At 40.9% G+C, this 19628-nt stretch overlaps 1 protein-coding gene across 2 annotated transcripts in view; it reads left to right on the top strand.

The window, feature by feature from the left end:
* The first annotated feature begins 1025 nt into the window (after positions 1 to 1025).
* Positions 1026 to 19628, top strand: part of LOC135873506 (carbonic anhydrase 13-like) — a 32265-nt gene continuing 13662 nt past the window's right edge. The window contains exons 1-2 of one of the 2 annotated variants that reach the window (XM_065398050.1): positions 1026 to 1189; positions 11993 to 12190. In XM_065398050.1, the coding sequence (XP_065254122.1) occupies positions 1159 to 1189; positions 11993 to 12190 (229 nt within the window). In that variant the 5' untranslated portion in view covers positions 1026 to 1158. Of the gene's footprint in view, positions 1190 to 1578; positions 2565 to 11992; positions 12191 to 19628 lie in introns of those variants that run through there. The other variant, XM_065398051.1, reaches the window with a different exon arrangement.

The following is a 19628-nucleotide window of genomic DNA, read 5'->3' as shown; positions in this document are numbered from 1 at the left end:
GGACTGTTTGTGCAAATGACATTTAGCCACGGAATTGGTAATTTGTGCATATCATTACCACAGTTATGTGCTCGTATGTGTGTGCACAGCCAAGTGTACCCTCAGAAAACAAAGAAAAATAACCCCTATTTAAAAACAAACAAAACCACAGTTCAGGCCTTTTAAGCCAATTTCATTGTATTTAAGCCTAACTCATGATTTTTAATGCTTTGTTTGGCAATACCAAGACAGAGACAGCTTCACACACACACAAAATAGATAATGTGTTAAAAGCAAACAAACACCTTACCTCCTCCCCTATAAAACAATCAGTTTTTTCCCCCCACAGGCCTGGAAAGGAAGAAAGAAAGAGAGAGATTATTTTTATTGTTAAATACTTGGGACATACTCAGCTACTCTGATGATGAGGGTCATAAAATGCATAGACATTTACAAGGCCTTTTCCTGGTATAACTTAGGTGTTATAACTTAGGTGGTATAACTTAGGTGTTTTCTTGATTCTTTCTCTTGCTTTTGAGGGGAGAGGCTTTGAATCCTTTAACTGACATGAAGTCAGTTTGCTGCACATCCTGTACTATTTAAAGCCCACTCCTGCAATTGGAGCTGTGCAGGCAGACCCCTGCACCTGCCTGGATCCAGTTGCAGGACTGGGGCTTATCTAGATGCATGGGTGAGGAGCCTAATCCTGCAGGATGCTGAGCACCATCAGGTGCCACTTACCCCCGTGCAACATTGGACAGCAAGCAAACATCCTCTGTTAAAAATGTCACTATTAATAAACAACTCAGATGGGAACAGCAAAGTTTGGGTCCAGATCTGAACTCTTCACAGTCTTGGCCTTTTTCAGGTCCAAGGTTTGTGTTCAGGCCCATCCCTGATGAATAGGAACACAAATGATCCCATCAGCGGTTGGAATCACAGTCCTGGCTGTTGCTACTCGAGCAATGTTACCTGCTCTAGGTGACTCCGCGCTGGAGGGGGCCAGGTCCCCCTGCTGGCGGAAGGTGGGAATTACAAGCGGCGCCCTGCCGCTCTCGGCGCTCAACCAGACTTTATCAGCCTCTGGGCGCCGCCTGCCTCCTTCAGAGCGCCCTGTGTCTTGCTCCGACCAGCCAGACGTTCTGCTCCTCTCGCCAGCAAGCAGGGACGTGGGTGGCCATGCTGCACTGGGGATACGACGAGCACAACGGTGAGGGAGGACAGCTCCTGGGGGGCAGGGGGGCGAGCCCAGGTGAGAGAAGCCAACCTTGGCTCGGCAGCAGCAGGGGTTGCCCCAGAGTTTGCTCCAACTTTTCGCCCTCTACAGTGAGGGGGCTGCCCGCAGGAGGTTGAGCGCGGGCGCTGGGAGCTGTAGGGGACGAGGCTGCTGTTGAGAGCAGGGGAAATTTGGTGCCTGAGCTGAGTTGTCAGGTTGAACAGCTTTTCCCCGCTGGAGCTGGTACTGCCCCAGTAATGGTCCTTGGGTCGTTCTCTCTTCTGGTTATTAGCATCGACTTGAGCAAGCAGGTGTCACGCTAGGGAGCCCCTGCAGGAGGCGACTCAACATGGGAGAGTTTCTTTCACTCCAGGTGAGTGAGGTGGATCCTGCCCATTTCCCCAGAGGGGGCATCCTGGTGCCAGGCAGTGTCAACACTGCAGCACGACCTTTGGGTCAAAGATTAGGTTTTGAAGTGGGACTTAGGCAGGTTATTCTTTTTCTTAGCACAGCCAAATAGTTCCCCATTAGAACATTTTTGCTTTTGAGAGATAAGGGTTTTATCCTCGGATAAGAAATATTGTCCTATTATCAAGCTCTGTAATAGCTGTTAGTGGAAATAGACCAACCGGCTTTAATTAGAATAGTTCTTCATGCTAATGGCAATGTGTTTGCACTTGGAAGTATATATTTATCAGCTAAATGGTAAACAATTTAATAACTATTCTATAGGAATTTGATTCCCCTTCCTTTTATTTTTGCAGTATTAATTTTTATTTTCTCCTATTTAGCACTGCTAAGAGAGTGTTTGTAAAAGAAATGTTAGTTCCTCACAGCCTGCTTTTTGCTTCTTCATCTGTCTATCAACCAGTCAATCAATCATATTTGTAATGAGCGTGGTATCAAAGCACCAAAATTCTAAGAGCCAGAATCTGCCATCTTTACTGGAGTTAAGTGATGCCTTACTCTCTGAATATCTCCACTAAAATCAATGGGGCTACTTGTGGAGGAGGCCCTATATTATAAAAAGAAAAAACTACCTTGTACACTGATTCAGTGACAGTAACTGTTTCTTTCATATAAGAAGAGTTACCCAGATGATGCACTGCCAGATTGTGAGTGGCTGCTGGTCATCAAAAGTAGATACACAGACAGTGAAAATGTATTTGCGCTCTTAGAAGATTTAAAACTTTAAAAATGACTTTGGCAGCTATCGTGTTTGTAAGAGAGTTTAGCTGGACTGAGTATAACTCAAAGGAATATGCAGCAGGTTGAGCTGCATCTGTAGATAAATTACAGAACATTGAAAGTTGAAGAGCTGTGTTTTAGTGTATACTCTGATCCATGAGAACGGTGTATTGGTTAATGGGTAAGTAATATAATTGTTCCTACAAAACTATTCAAGCACGTTCCTGTTAGAATGATGCTTGTTTAATTTGCATATGGACAGTCAACATCAGCTGTATTTTTAAATGGTTGAGTTAATTGTAGCTATTGTATTAAGGAATTTCTTACTGACTTCAGCTAAGTTCTGCTCTGTTACACAGATGTAAATCCCAAATACTTCCATTGAAGTCAGAGTTACTCAGGATTTACACCTTTGTAAGTAAGAGCAGAATGTGACCTATTTCTGCTCACCACTGGTGAGTTGGCAAGTGATTTTTTTTTCAAACGTTTTCAGATTTCCCTCAATCTTCTCATTCTTTTTTGAACTCTCAGGATTGATTTATTTGTTCTTAGTGTTGGGGGATGATTTTCCTCTCATCTATAATGGCAAATGACTTCAGTGGAGTTGTGCCTGATTGACACAAGTGTGAGTGAAAGGAGAATTCAAGATTTTGTTTTCAGTGAGTTCATGAAGAGAGGCAGCCCTAATAAAATAAATAAAACTTAAAAAACCTGAAATTGTTTCATTGCTACACAAGTAACCAAATGAGAAATGTGAACGTGTAGCTATATGGTGACTATGTCTTTTATAGATTGGGAGTCAGGAGGAATAGCTATGCAAGTCTCTGCCTTCTTTCTCTACCTCTCTCTGTTTTCACTGTACTTGTGGGGATATACTTTTCAGAATGGTTGGGTGATGTTGAAATGTGGCAATGCTGAAATGATTAGATTTGTTCTCTATTGTTATACAGTCCCTCTCCCCTCCCCCAAATTGAATAATGTATGACAACCCCTCCTTGATGGAGCATGAAACCTGAAAAACAAGGATTCTGGGCTCCACCTGCAAGGTCCCGATAAGATATCCTTCCTCTCCTTCTTCTCCACCCTCCCAGCTTCTGGGAAAGGGGAGGGTGTTGGAATGTCTATCAGTTTTCTGTCCCTGGACCCTGTGGAGGCCCCAATCTCTCATATCAGGCTCTGCTTGGTGACTGATAAACTTGAAACTCCACACACCCCTTAACCCCACCAATATTCTCTCTCTTCTCCCGCTTGAGAGCCCCCAGCTGTTGCTAGACAGGCAGATCTTCATTAGTCAATCCATTCAGCCTCTGTGGAAGTGGTATCTGCTCTCTACTCCTCCCTAGCAACATTTCTGTTTAGTTCCTCATCTTTTTGATTCTCCATTGCTCTTGCTCAGAGCTTTGCCGAGCAGCAGAAGTATGAAATTGATGTGATTCTTGACAGTTTCACTGCTCTACATGATTCCGAGTATGTTCTATAAACTGAGTAGTTTTAATTTCATTCTGCCAATGCAGTTGTGTCTTCCTGATTCTGCAGGGAGACAGCTTTTTAGTGTCTTTGCTGCTCTTCAAATAGCAGTGTGCTGCTGCTTGGCAAAGCGGCTATTTGAAGAGCAGCAAAGATACTAAAGCTGTCTCCCTGCAGATTCAGGAAGGTAAAACTGCAGTGCTTTACATTCAGTTCACATTTTGAATGTTATCTTTGCATCCATAAAGATTAAAGCTTTTTTTTTAAAAAAATGAAAGTTTATGTTTGCACAAATTGATGGTTTAGGTGCCACCTGCCAGGGAAAGCTTTCTGCTTATCACTGTTAAGAGAGCAAGTGAATTTTTTCAAGCATTACACTGTATTTGTGTGTGTATGTCCCTGTGTATAAATAGATAGATAGATATAGAGATGCACTATACTCACTGGTATGCTATATAGCTATAGATATACACTATATTCCCTGGTTCCAACTGGATGAAATGGTCAGCGCAGATTGTCCAATGCATTTATGTCACCAATACTAAGAGTGTTACTTTGTCACCACACTAATCTTTGCTTTGTTCTTGTAAGTGCTCCTATTTCACATGATGTAGGCATCTGATATTAATATAGGGAGGCACAGTAGTGGCACTTGGAGAACTGGCTGCCATGTGGAATAGGGCTCAGTCCTGTAAGGTGCTTAGCACCTCCTATGAAGAGCTGGGTGCTCTCAGCACTTGACAGGATTGGCCCCTTAATGACAAATGGGGAATGGTTACCTTTACCATGCTATTTCTCTAATAAGGAATTTGAAAAATGCATGTATGTGTACTGTGTATGACTGTAAAGAAAGTTATAAAGCTGTTGCAGCTATTTTAGGATTAAAGTCTTTTTGTGGACACTGATAAAAATTAAACTGTTGTGGATAAAGTAATAAGAGTGTTTGAGTTTCTCAGGGCATACCTCTGCCCCCATAGGTAGGTTAATTTCAGTGTCTTGTTTGAGAAGTACACGCTGAACTCTGCATTTCCTGCATTTCTAACTTTTATTTTATTTAGCGCTAGCATTCTTGTGAAACAATATTTTCTTAGAGCACTGTGATGTGCTAGTGACCTTAACTTCAATTTAAGTTTTTTGTGTGGGATAAATCCATGCTATAGTTGCTCTTTACAAATAATCAAAGATGTAATCCAACAACAAACCAACAACCTTACTCTGTATAAAAGAAGCCAGTCCACAAACTGAATATCCTCAACTCAGCTCCTGCAAAACACCAATTCATGTTTACAAATATAAATCTACACCCTCACCTGAATCCTGCCCCCCAAATGCATATAGTATCTCTGATAGTCAGGTCCCAAGATATTTAGGGTTTTATAGGTGAACGCCACTACTTTTAACGCCACCTGAAAATCAGCAGGCAGCCAGAGGAGATTTTGGAGCACTGGTATCATGTGCTCATCATGACAAGCTGCATCTCTTAACACAGGCATGGCTGCCCTCTTCATGTGCTTCAGTTTCCAAGTTGATACAGGGTGTATCCCTATGTGGAGCGGATTGCAATAGCCTAATCTTGAAGTGACAAACACATGGGTGACGTAAAGTGAGCTTTGCAAGCAAGATAAAGAAATGCAATCTTCAGATGGAGGGAAAAACATCCTGGTCACTGTTGCTATATAATCATTTAACAGTCCCTGGGATTCTTAACAAAATACTTTTGGGATCTCTCTGGCAGGGCTTGTCTACACTTACAGCGCTGCACCGGTGCAGCTGCACTGCTGTAGCACTTAGAGAAGATGCTAGCTACGCCAACGTGAGAGCGTCTCCCATTGCTGTAGTTAATCCACCTCCTCGAGAGGCAGTAGCTATGTCAATGGGAGAAGCCCACCTGTCGACATAGCACTGTCTACACTGGGGATTAGGTTGGTATAACTGTGTCACTTGGGGTGCAGATTTTCCACACCCCTGAGCGACATAGTTATACCGACATAAGTTCCTTGTGTAGACCAAGACCAAGCCTCAGAAAATAATGAAATAACTGCAAGGCAGACCCATCTACTTGCACTCAGGTCTGCATGGTTTTGAAGGTATCTGATAGATCCAGTAACATCATCATGGACACCTGCGATGAATTCCTGGCCCCAGTGAAATCAATGGGAGTTTGACACTTACTTCAATAGAGACAGGATATAACCTCATATTTTTTTACATTGATAAGAGATCAGTGACCAATGCTAGTAGTGCAGTCCCATTACAGTAACAAGGTCTGAAGTCAGATTGACAAGAGTCAAGAAAATCTGAGTCCTCCTCGTGTACTCTGAGAATTGTCTCATTACAACCTTATCCATAATCTTAATCAAAAATGGAAAATTAGATACTGTGCAATATCTGGCTAGACTGTCAGTGTCAAGTGATAGTTTCTTGAGCCACTGTTACACATTTTTCCTTTAGAGCACTCAACATTTGGCCGTTCCTTAAGTATAGACGATTTCCACTAGTAAAGGATACAGTATTTTCCTGATAACCGTCACCAGAAAGAAAAGGCATGAGTCCAAAGAACAGGTTTTGGAGCAAAGTTCTCTCAGTATATCCAGAAATGTAAGGAAATAAATTAGTATATCAGTTACAGATTACTTTGAGTTTCTTAGGCAAGTCGTGGGCATATTGTGAAAGTGTGTATCAACTTTCCTTTAAGGAAGTGCATTCAACATTAGAATGGGGGAAGCAAGCAACATCTTCCCGGCACAATGGAGGCATATAGGTCACAGATCAAATTCTGCAGTGATTAACAACCCATTAAATCCCATTGATTTTAAATAGGGTTTCACAGAATGTAGGTCAGCACTGAATTTGGCCATAATGTATAAATAAGAAAAGTTAAAGACTAAAACATTTTGACCTTCTGGCCAGATTCACTGAAAAGCCAAAGTTTATGGTTGCTTTGTGTCACTAGAGTGATACAAAGCAGCTGAAGCAAACAAGTGAATCTGACCCTCTTGACTTATGAAAAGTAGAAAAGCAGATGCACATCTCTGTTACATATTTCTGCAATTTCTTTTTTAAACCAAAGTAAACTTTTGGGTGCACAGCTAGCTAATGCCTTGTACTGGTCCATGTATTTTATGTACCAAAACAGTTTCCAACCAGACTTGCAGAATCAGGCCTTTTCATTAATTCTAAAGCCAAAAGGGACCACTGTGACATCTGTTTGGGCCTCCTGCAAAGTCCAGGCCATAGGATTTACCTGAAATAATTCCTTTTTGAACTACAGCCTATCTTTTAGAAAAGCATCCAATCTTGATTGCCAGTGATGGAGAGTCCACCACAATCTTTGGTGAGTTGTTCCAAAAATGTATGCCTTATTTCCAATCTGAATTTGTCTAGCATCAACTTTCAGCCATTGGATTTTGTTTTATATTTGTCTGCTAGATTAAAGAGCCAATTATCAAATTTCTGTTCCCCATAATGTACCTACAGATTGTGAACTAGTCACCCCTTAACCTTTCTTTGTTAAGCTAAATAGATTGCGCTCCTGTCACTACAGGACATGGTTTTCCAATCTCTCAAACATTTACATGGCTCTTCTCTGAACCCTCTTTAATTTATCAACATCGTTCTTGAATTGTGGACACCAGAACTGGACACAGTTTTCCAGTAGTGCTTGCACAGTGCCAAATACAGAGGTAATATGACCTCCCTACACCTACTTTATCTGTCACAAGTCCAGAGAAGATAAAATTGTCTTTGTTACAATAATTCACAAGAAAATTCTCTCCCACTTAAGGATGAAGTAGTTGTCAGTAAGAATTTCAAAATAAATTATTAATCTGGTTTTGTTGTGTTTTAGGCATTCGATTACAAACTATTTAGTGGTGGTTACAAATTGTTAACATTAGCTTGGTAACATTAGGTTTTTTGGCTGTCAATTTATGACTTTAAAATAGTTGCGTTTGAAGTAAAAAGCTATGATGACTTCTTGATCTGCCATTTCAAGCTAGTAAGATGTGTATTGTAAATTCTGCTATTTAGTTAATAGATTTTGAGATTCCATCTTAGTGACTAAAAATTACCCTTGGACAAATCCCAGACCGAAAGTCTCTACCTCTATGCTGTGTGCAGTCGGCCTCTTATCTGACATGTAAATTATTGCTCTTCTCTGAGACCTATTCTGTGCATTTTCCCTCTGTTGTTTAGGAGAGCTGTACTCTCTTTATGGAAGTGATTAGAGGAGAAAGAGCTTTCTAAAACTGCTTTCCTAAAACTCAAGTAAGCTTTCTTGGACACACTGAGGGCTTGTCTACCCTGGCAATTAACAGCGCTGCAACTTTCTTGCTCAGGAGTGTGAAAAAACACCCCCCCTAAGCGCAGCAAGTTGCAGCACTGTAAAGCGCCAGTGTAAACAGTGCCCCAGCGCTGGGAGCTACGTCCCTCATTGAGGTGGGTTTTTTAGAGCGACCACACAAGGCATGTTAAAGTGCTGCCGCGGCAGCGCTTTAGCGCTGCCATTGTAGACTTGCCCTGACACATTGATGCTATTTTAGGGCCTGTGAGGTGTTGAGTACCAAGCACTCCATTTGAAATCAATGAATGTGAAAGGTACTCAACACCTCTCAGATTTAGGCCATTAGTTGTAAAGCACTGAATGTGCTAGGGGAAGATGGAGCCAAAATGGATGAGGAAAGGGCACAGCTAGTTTGAATGATGGAGACAAGCAAGCCTGGTGTGAATGAAGCTGACGTTTCAAGAGTATTTAATAGCATCCCTAGAATGAATTTAGCAGTGGAATAGTGGGCTAACATTGTGATACGGGTACATTTCTAGTACTGAGGAGACAAGTCAATTGCACTTTTATTAGAGGATAATAGTAGTGCCAACACAAGTTAGCATGGGCTAGGTTCTCATACTTCCTTACTCCTTGAGTAATCCCATTGAAATCAATGGGACTATTTGCACAGTGAGACACTACTCAGCATCTGATTTACCATTGCTTCTAATATTGTTCCTGCTTTTAATTTATACCCTGAAATCTATATAGCCAGATTCTGATACTCTTACTCATACTAAGTACTAATGGGGCTACTCAAAAAACCAAATATCAGAAGCTGGCCTACATAGCTAACTCTTCACCAATAAATTTTGCTCAATATCAAGAATATCTCTTTTGTGTCTCCTTAAAAGTGATAACCCTACACTCAGTTCAGTATATCTCTTGTACTATTGTTTCCTGATTATCACAGATTTATACCAAAATTCTTTATTTTGCCTGTCATTATTTTCTAACCTTTTATGAACAAAATAAAATGGAAATTCATTCAGTCTTACAAAGAAAGCACAAATTATTGCTGTTATTATTATTATACATATGGAAAGCCAGGGAATATGTAGACCAGATAGCCAAGGTTATTGAGACAAATCAGTAGAACTTGTTTAAATACATCAAAAGTCAAATGCCCATATCTGAGTCCACCAGATCAACAAGAGCTAGAAGAATCATTCAAAGCAGCATTTGTTTCTAGTCTGTAAGAGAAATAGTTTTGTTTGTTTTTTATCGGGATGCATGAAGATGTTACTAAAGGAAAGACAATTCAGAACGATGAGCTTGACATTTAGTTATGAATATGTGAGAATCATGGTTAGTCTTATTATACACAGGAATGAACTCCGTGGTCCAGACCCAGCTCCTGGGAACATACTGTCTCCTGCATGCATGAATCTGCCCCTACTGATAAACCATTTTGTTGTCTTAATGGAATGTTGCTGCCATCGCAGGTCTTGATGACTGAAGGAAGGAGGGTGTTTTTAGTAGTTAGGGCCAGTCTTGAAGAGAACGTTGATTATTGGGACAAAGATCTCATACTGGACTCTGTATTCAATAGGCAACCAGTGCAGAGAGTGTATCGTAACCTGTGTTATTAAATAGACGGGCTGCTGCATTTTATACCAGGTGGAACTTGTTCAGTGTGTGTGGCTTTATTCCTGAATGTAATTAGTTTGGGAAGAATTATATTTTTATCACTGAATGTCAGTAAATGTCACACACACACACTGATGAAAAAATATTTTTATCCATAATAATTGAAATTTACAGATAGGCACAGTAAGAAAAATGCTGATTGAGAATTTATTTGATTTAAGGATGTTTACTTTGTATATTTTTACATGTGATGTTAACCCCTTCCTCACCCCACAGTTTTATGCAACTGTGAAAATTTAAATAAATAAAAACGGAAAAAGCTTAAAAATAAACATTGATAGTATCCATCAAAATTATATTACATCAAATTCTGTTAAGCCTATGTATAACAAATTGTAATAATCAAAAGGTTATAAATGACTGGATTATTGTGCCCTAATTCTGAGAGTGACAGGATGGGATATAAACTTCTGGTCCTTATTCTTCATTTGTGTGGGTTCCCCCCAACCCACCGGCCCCCCCTCAATCTCTGTTTGGGTTTATGGTAGCACTGAGGAGACCTAAAGGACCCCAAGCACAGACAGGCTTAACAATTTTGAAAGCAGATGCCCTTAATAATGGGAGGAGGAGGAGGTTATAGAGGAAACAAATTCCTCAAAATTATTTCCTCTTCTTAGTAGCATCACCTTAGTCTTGCCTGGATTCATTTTTAGCCATTTGCACTCCTTCCATATGCGGATTTTGGCTAAACACTGAGCATGCTGAGAGATGATGCTGTTTACATTTGTCATAAAGGAGATATAGAGCGAGGTGTCATCTGTATACTGTTGACACCTCAACCTATTTGGCCTCACCATCTCATCCACTGGCTCCTTCCTGAATAAAATGGAGGCTGGGGGGAGAAGGGGGAAAGGACTGAACTTTATGGAACTCCACTGGTGCGGGCTCTAAAGATGGAGATACAGTTGTCCAGAATGCCCCTGAACACAGAAGTATGAGTTGAGCCATTTCAAGGAACCTCCATCCACCTCTGCGGCTAGTGGGACAGGAGAATTTGATCAGTGATAACAAATGCTGGAGAAGGGTCCTGCAGGATGAGAATGGAAGTACTTAACTTGTCTATGCACAAACCCCAGCATCCCTGTGACGGGTTGGGTCACAGAGACCCCCTTGGGACTGCCACCTGATGTGCTGATACTACCTCTGAGCCCGTTTCCCCTGCCAGCTGGGGACCCCAGAACCCTGTCTTGTTGAGCCAGACATGCTACTCCGTTGCAACACAGACCCAGGGTCTGAATCACGCCCCCAAAGCTGCAGACTTAACTGAAAACGGCTTAAGAAGTGCTCCTGTCTCTAGCACCCAGACACCCAGCTCCCAGTGGGATCCAAACCCCAAATAAATCTGTTTTACTCTGTATAAAGCTTATACAGTGTAAACTCATAAATGGTCCGCCCTCTATAATACTGATAGAGAGATATGCACAGCTGTAGCATATTTTTTATAAAATTATATGGAGTGCAATGTCACAATCCCCACATGAAAATTCTGTGCAGAAGCCCTATGCCTCTCTTGGCCCCCTATTTTATGACCGTGTAGATCCATTGGGGCCACACTGTCAGAGCTTCTGCCTCCAGGGATACCATGAAGGAACCCCTTAAAGACAGGGCCTTGGGGAAAGATAATGTACTGAGGTCTAGATGAGACACTGTGTTGGATTAAAGCAAGGTCTTTGATGGCCTGAAAATTCAGTTGAAGCTCACAGTACGCCGGAGGCAAGACACTGGACTGGAAGGAAAACTTGTTAGATATTGGTGTTGCTCAGATGAAGAGTTAAGTATCTCTGACCTTACTGAATGTACGGGTGCCTGCTGCATTCCGATTGGCTAGAAGTACCTGGGAAGAGGCAAAAAGTGCCAAACTAATGTTCTAATTTGTGTTTGATCAATTAGACTGGAGAAGGATCTGTGATGAGACCAAAGAGCTGTCTGATGACCCAGCAGAGACAGCTGTATGATATATTGAATTCCATTCTTTGGTGAATCTTTCTGTTTTTAATTTAAAATAAATAGATACAATTAATTAAGATAATCCAGGTGAGTTCTTGTGATTGATTTTCTCATTTGTCAATTCCTTTTTTCTATGAAAAGAGCAAACACAGTATAATTAATTAATTAATTTTAAACACCTTCTCTCCCCTTCTTCCTCACTTCCTTCTAATGAATTTTAGGGCCTGCTCGCTGGAAAGAGGTTTTCCCTGTTGCTAATGGAGACCGTCAGTCCCCCATTGACATCCAAACTGAAGAAACCAAATATGACCCTGCTCTACCTCCTATTAGCCCTAACTATGATCCAACTTCTGCTAAAGTCATCCTCAACAATGGACACTCCACAAGTGTAGAATTTGATGACACAGAAAATAAATCAGGTTTGTTTCTGTTCATATTTAATTGTACTTTCTTTCTTACCCAGACTGTACTCCATTCATGAGACAGGGAATGTTGCACTGGAGATTATATCATGTCATATGAACAGTAACACTAGTTTTCTGAGTCCAAAAGCGATACTTTTTCCTGCTTTTCAGTATGTTGCAATTTTGAGATGATTTCTTAAAGAAATTCTAAATCACAGTTCTCAGAAAATGCCTAGGATCACATTCTGTTAATTTTCCCCCACATGTTATGGTCTCATCCATACAATGTCCAACACCCAGTTTGAATTGTTTTATAACACATTTTTCAAACACTGCTCCACAGCATGGATGGAGCTTTTGTGTCTTATTGCAGGTCCATTCAAGTGAATAAGGTCCACTCAAGTCTCTTATCTGCATTTAAATGCAGGTATTGCATGATTTATGTCCTAGCTCTGAACTCATGTCAAGAGTTGATCAATAAAGAACAAAGAAATTATATGCCAAAGGATCCTTTTTCTTTCTAAGAAATGTCATTGTCCCATTCTTTTTTTTTTTTTTTAAACACCCATTGACTCCCCTTTTGCAAACAACTATGGAGGCTCGGAGGTTGTCCTGTCCAAAAAACATTCTGTTATATTTACTGACTTCATATGGGTTTTCAGAATGCTTCCTTTGCATAGCAGAGAGGCAAGCTTGCATCTACAGAAAGCTCTTTTTCAAACAATAAAAGTGTAGCCCTTCAGAAGCGAGAGAAGCCTCTTGTGGTTGATCTGTTAATTTCAGATACTGCCTCACTACTTGGAGAAGGTTGGTGAGAGAAGCCTTTGTTATAAAGGCAAGTGAGAAAATAAACCCAATTTAGTAAGGAACTGTTTTGATTTTTCTGTTTGCTGTTTGACATTTGCAGGATGTCAGGATGTATGAGTAATATTCTCAAACCCTTCTTTGTAACTCAGTTTCTTTAGCAGGTGCTGTAAGATCAAAGGTTGTTTGTATGTATTACCAAGTTTAGGATAGTTAGGAAAGTGAGCATGGACCAAAATAAGATTTACAAAGAAAGCTGAGCAGGAGAATCCTTCCTTCCTATGTTACAGAGGAATGAGGAACTGCTTTAGGCAACAGTTTCATTTCCTTGCATTTACTATATCTTCCCAATTGTTGAAACTTGTAAACTTCCGGTAACATTGTTACACTTTACCCTATTGCGCAATATATTCACAAGGCAGTACATGCCACATTACTTATGCAGAAGCTGTAATCATATGAAGATTCCAGCACAGCAGACATTATTTTAGGGTTACCATATTTCAACAATCAAAAAAAGAGGACGGGAGGAGCCCCGCCCCCGTCCTGCCCTAGCCCTGCCCCTGCCCCTTCCATTCCCTCCCACTTCCTGCCCCCCTCAGAACCCCCAACCCTCCCCCCCACTCCTTGTCCCCTGACTGCCCCCTCCTGAGACCCTCCCCCCAAACCTAACTGGCCCCCTAGGACCCTACCCCCTACCTGTCCAAACTGCCCCAACCCTTATCCACACCCCCACCCCCAAACAGACACCAGGGACTCCCACGCCCCATCCAACCACTCCCCACCCCCTGACAGCCCCCCCCAGAACTCCCGACCCATCTAAACCCCTCTGCTCCCTGTCTCTTGACTGCCCCCTCCAGAACCTCCCTGCCCCTTCTCCGACCCCCTGGCCCCCTTACCGTGCCACTCAGAACAGAGTGCTGTGGAGCGGCGCACTGGGCAGCAGGGGAGGGGGAGCAGGGGGAGGAGCTCCAGACTGCCGGAGGCCTGATGCGAACCGCCGGCCGGTGATCTGCGAATGCAGGGAGGGGGAGGGAGGGAGAGAGAGGAGGGGAGTGATCTCAAGTTGCAGGGGAGAGGAGGGGGAAGCGGAGGAGGGGCTCTGGCTGCCAGAGCCCCGTGTGAGTGGCATGATCCGGCCGGCAGCCCTGTCAGCGCGCGCGCTCTGCATGGGGGGGAAATCCGGACATTTACAAATTCCCCCCGGACGCTATTTTTAACTCAAAAAAGCCAGACATGTCCGGCAGAATCCGGACGAATGGTAACCCTAATTATTTTGAATGAAAATGTTTGTAAACAGAAAATGGAACAGTGATATGCTATGAAAAAGGGTTACAGATAATTTTATTGGGAACTTTTTGATGAATTATTGAATATTTCCTTGAACAAAGCATATTTTTCAGTTTGCTTATTTGTAGGGCTGTCGATTAATCACAGTTAACTCATGCAACTAACTAAAATAAATTAATCACGATTAATCCCAGTTTTAATCACACTGTTAAACAATAGAATACCAAGTAAAATTTATTAAATATTTTTGGAAGTTTTTCTACATTTTCAAATATATTGATTTCAATTACAACATAGAACACAAAGTGCACAGTGCTCACTTTATATTATTTTTATTACAAATATTTGCACTGTAAAAATGATAAAAGAAATAGTATTTTTCAATTCACCTCATATAAGTACTGTAGTGTATTCTCTTTATCATGAAAGTGCAACTTACAAATGTTAATTTTTTTTGTTACATAACTGCACTCAAAAACAAAACAATGTAAAACTTTAGAGTCTATAAGTCCACTGAGTCCTACTTCTTGTTCAGCCAATCACTAAGACAAACAAATTTGTTTACATTTATGGAAGATAATGCTGCCCACTTCTTATTTAAAATGTCACCTGAAAGTGAGAACAGGCGTACTTTTGTAGAACTTTTCTAGCTGGCATTGCAAGGTATTTACATGCCAGATATGCTAAAGATTTGTATTCCCCTTCATGCTTCGGCCACCATTCCAGAGGACATGCTTCCATGCTGATGATGCTCATTTAAAAAAAAATGTGTTAATTAAATTTGTGACTGAACTCCTTGGGGGAGAATTGTATGTCTCCTGCTCTGTTTTACCCGCATTCTGCCAAATATTTCATGTTATAGCAATCTCAGATGATGACCCAGCACATGTTGCTCGTTTAAGAACATTTTCACTGCAGATTTGACAAAACACAAAGAAGTTACTAATGTGAAATTTATAAAAATAGCTACAGCACTTGACCCAAGAATCTAAAGTGCCTTCCAAAATCTGAGAGGGACAAGGTGTAGAGCATGGTTTAAGAAGTCTTAAAAGAGCAACACTCTGATGCGGAAACTACAGAACCCGAACCACCAAAAAAGAAAATCAACCATCTGCTGGTGGCATCTGACTCAGATGATGAAAATGATCTGCTTTGGATCATTATCAAGCAGAACCCATCATCAGCATGGACACGTCCTCTGGAATGGTGGTTGAAGCATGAAGGGATATATGAATCTTTAGTGCATCTGGCACGTAAATACCTTGTGATGCCGGCTACAACAGTGCCATGCAAATGCCTGTTCTGACTTTCAGGTGACATTGTAAACAAGAAGCGGGCAGCATTATCTCTCACAAGTGCGAACATGCTTGTTTGTCTGAGCGGTTGGCTGAACAAGAAGTAGGACTGAGTGGACTTGCAGGCTCTACAGTTTACATTGTTTTGTTTTTGAATCAATTATTTTTGTACATAATTCTACATTTTTAAGTTCAACTTTCATGATAAAGAGGTTGCACTACAGTACATGTAATGCGGGAATTTAAAAATACTATTTCTTTTATTATTTTCACATTGCAAATATTTGTAATAAAAAATAAATATAAAGAGAGCACTGTACACTTTGTATTCTATGTTGTAAATCAATATATTTGAAAATGTAGAAAACATCCAAAAATATTTAAATAAATGGTATTCTATTATTGTTTAACAGTGCAATTAAACGCACGAATAATTGCGATTAATTTTTTTAATCACTTGACAGCCCTACTTATTTGGTTTAAATACTGTGGTTTTTTAGCTGACAAGTGTGTGTTCAAACAATACTCAAACAAGTGTGTATTCAGAGAGATAAAAATCATCCAAAGCACAGGACTTGGTGATGGGGGACTTCAGTTACTCAGACATCTGTTGGGAAAATACCACAGCAGGGCACAGATTATGCAACAAGTTCTTGGAATGTATTGGAGATAATTTTTTATTTCAGAAGGTGGAGAAAGCTACTAGGGGAGAGGCTGTTCTAGATTTGATTTTGACAAATAGGGAGGAACTGGTTGAGAATTTGAAAGTGGAAGGCAGCTTGGGTGAAAGTGATCATGAAATGATAGAGTTCATGTTTCTAAGGAATGGTAGGAGGGAGAACAGCAAAATAAAGACAATGGATTTCCAGAAGGCAGACTTTAGCAAACTCAGGGAATTGATAGGTAAGATCCCATGAGAAGCAAGTCTAAGGGGAAAAACAATTGAAGACAATTGGCAGTTTTTCAAAGAGAAATTATGAAGGGCACAAGAGCAAACTATCCCACTGCATAGGAAAGATAGGAAGTATAGCAAGAGACCACCCTGGCTTAACCAGGAGATCTTCAATGATCTAAAAATAAAAAAAAAGTCCTACAAAAAGTGGAAACTAGGTCAAATTACAAAGGATGAATATAAACAAATAACAGGTATGTAGGGACAAAATTAGAAAGGCCAAGGCACAAAACGAGATCAAACTAGCTAGACACATAAAGGATAACAAGAAAACATTCTACAAATGTATTAGAAGCAAGAGGAAGACCAAGGACAGGGTAGGCCTGTTACTCAATGAGTGGGGAAAGAACAAGTTAAAAATTACTTAGACAAGTTAGATGTCTTCAAGTCACCAGGGCCTGATGAAATATATCCTAGAATATTCAAGGAGCTGACTGAGGAGATATCTGAGCCATTAGCCATTATCTTTGAAAAGTCATGGAGGACTGGAGTAGGGCAAATATAGTGCCCGTCTATAAAATAGGAAATAAGGACAACCAGGGGAATTACAGATCAGTCAGCTTAACTTCTGTAACTGGAAAGATAAGGGAGCAAATAATTAAGCAATCAATTTGCAAACATCTAGAACATCATAAAGTGATAATTAACAGTCAGCATGGATTTGTCAAGAACAAATTGTGTCAAACCAACCCGATAGCTTTCTTTGATAGGATAACAAACCTTGTGGAGGAAGCAGTAGATGTGGTATATCTTGACTTTAGTATGGCTTTTGATACTGTCTCGCATGACCTCATAAACAAACTAGGGAAATACAACCTAGATGGAGCTACTATAAGGTGGGTGCACAACTGGTTGGAAAATTGTTCCCAGAGTGTAATTATCAGTGGTTCACAGTCATGCTGGAAGGGCATAATGAGTGGGGTACTGCAGGGATCAATTCTGGGTCCAGTTCTGTTCAATATCTTCATCAATGATTTAGATGATGCCATAGAGAGTACACTTATAATGTTTGTGGACGATACCAAGCTGGGAGGGGTTGCAAGTGCTTTGGAGGATAAGGATTATAATTCAAAACGATCTGGACAAACTGGAGAAATGGTCTGAAGTAAATAGGATGAAATTCAATAAGGACCAATGCAAAGTACTCCACTTAGGAAGGAACAATCAGTTGCACACATACAAAATGGGAAATGACTGCCTAGGAAGGAGTACTGTGGAAAGGGATCTGGGGATCATAGTGGACCACAAGCTAAATATGAGTCAACAGTGTAATACTGTTGCAAAAAAAGTGAACATCATTTTGGGATGTATTAGCAGGAGTGTTGTAAGCAAGACATGAGAAGTAATTCTTCAGCTCTACTCCTCGCTGATTAGGCCTCAACTGGAGTATTGTGTCCAGTTCTGGGCGTTACATTTCAGGAAAGATGTGGACAAATTGGAAAAAGTCCAGAGAAAGAGCAACAAAAATTATTAAAGGTCTAGAAAACATAATCCAAGAGGGAAGATTGAAAACATTGGATTTGTTTAGTCTGGAAAAGAGAAGACTGAGAGGGGACATGATAACAGTTTTCAAGTACATAAAAGATTGTTACAAAGAGGAGGGAGAAAAGTTGTTCTTCTTAACCTCTGAGGATAGGCTAAGAAGCAATGCGCTTAAATTTCAGCACAGGAGGTTTAGGTTGGACATTAGGAAAAAAATCCTAACTGTCAGGGTGGTTAACCACTGGAATAAATTGCCTAGGGAGGTTGTGGAATCTCCATCATTGGAGATTTTTAAGAGCAGGTTAGACAAACACCTATCGGGGATGGTCTAGATAATACTTAGTCCTGCCATAAGTGCAGGGGACTGGACTAGATGACCTCTCAAGGTCCCTTCCAGTCCTATGATTCTATGATACCTCAGCATGTTCAGTGTTGGCTGTACTTCTGTAAGGAATACTTCTGCTGGACTCTCTTGACCCAACTTATTTATATAAATAATATGTTTCATATTTAAAGTGCCAGTGTCATGACAAAAAATTAGAAATGGGCCCAACTCTAACTTCAGATCTGAACCTATATTCAGACTTCATGGGCTAGGTTTTCTCCCATGTTCTGGCCTCAAAGTCAGCTAATCCAACCAGCTGGGAATTCCCTCAGTGTGGGAATCCTAGAAGTGGAGCTGATATAGCCTATTAGAAAGGGTCATGGCTGAAGTACCACTGTGCTTTGGTGATCCCCTCCACCTGGCATACCAGCCCCTTGGGTCCACAGCCACTTGGCATAGTTTAGATCAGCCCTGAGGCTATTTCAAGTTAGGTCAGGGACTGAACTGGCATAGAAACAGCCCTGGGTCTGGAAGCTGCAAATGGCTTCTTTGGACCTTCTCCTTTGACTCCCCCACCCTCAACATATATGCAGCACAGCTGAGGATCAAGGCCCATATTCATAGATTCATAGATCTTAAGGCCAGATGATACAGTTGTGATCATCTAGTCAGACCTCCTGCATAACACAGGCGATAGAACTTCCCTGAATTAATTCCTGACTCAAGCATAATAGTTGTGTTTGAACAAGAGCATATATTTAAAAAAAAAATCCAATCTTGATTTAAAAAATTCCAGTAAGGTAGAATCCAGCCCAACCCTTGGTAAATTGTTCCAATGGTTAATTATCCTCACTGTTTTAAAAAAAAAAGTGCTTTATTTCTAGTCTGAATTTGTCTAATCTGTTTTTTCTAGTCTGAATAGCTTCAACTTCCAGCCATTGGATCTTTGTTTACCTTTGTCTGCTAGATTGAAGAGCCTTTTATTATCAAATTTCTGTTCCCCAATAGGTACTTGCAGACGGTGATCAAATCACCCCTTAACCTTCTCTTTGTTAAGCTAAATAATTGAGCTCCATGATTCTCTCACTATCAGACATGTTTTCCAATCCTTTAGTCATTCTTGTGGCTCTTCTCTGAACCCTCTCCAGTTTTTCAACATCCTTCTTGAACTGTGGCCACAAGAACTGGACGCAGCATCCAACAGTGGTCGCACCAGTGCCAAATGCAGAGGTAATATACCCTCATGACTCCTACTTGACATTCCTGTTTGTGCGTCCAAGGATTAGCCCTTTTAGCCATGTTGCA

This window comes from Emys orbicularis, chromosome 2, assembly GCF_028017835.1.
Source record: "Emys orbicularis isolate rEmyOrb1 chromosome 2, rEmyOrb1.hap1, whole genome shotgun sequence".
NCBI classification, from domain to species: Eukaryota; Metazoa; Chordata; order Testudines; family Emydidae; genus Emys; species Emys orbicularis.
This window is presented reverse-complemented; position numbering and strand designations above follow the sequence as displayed.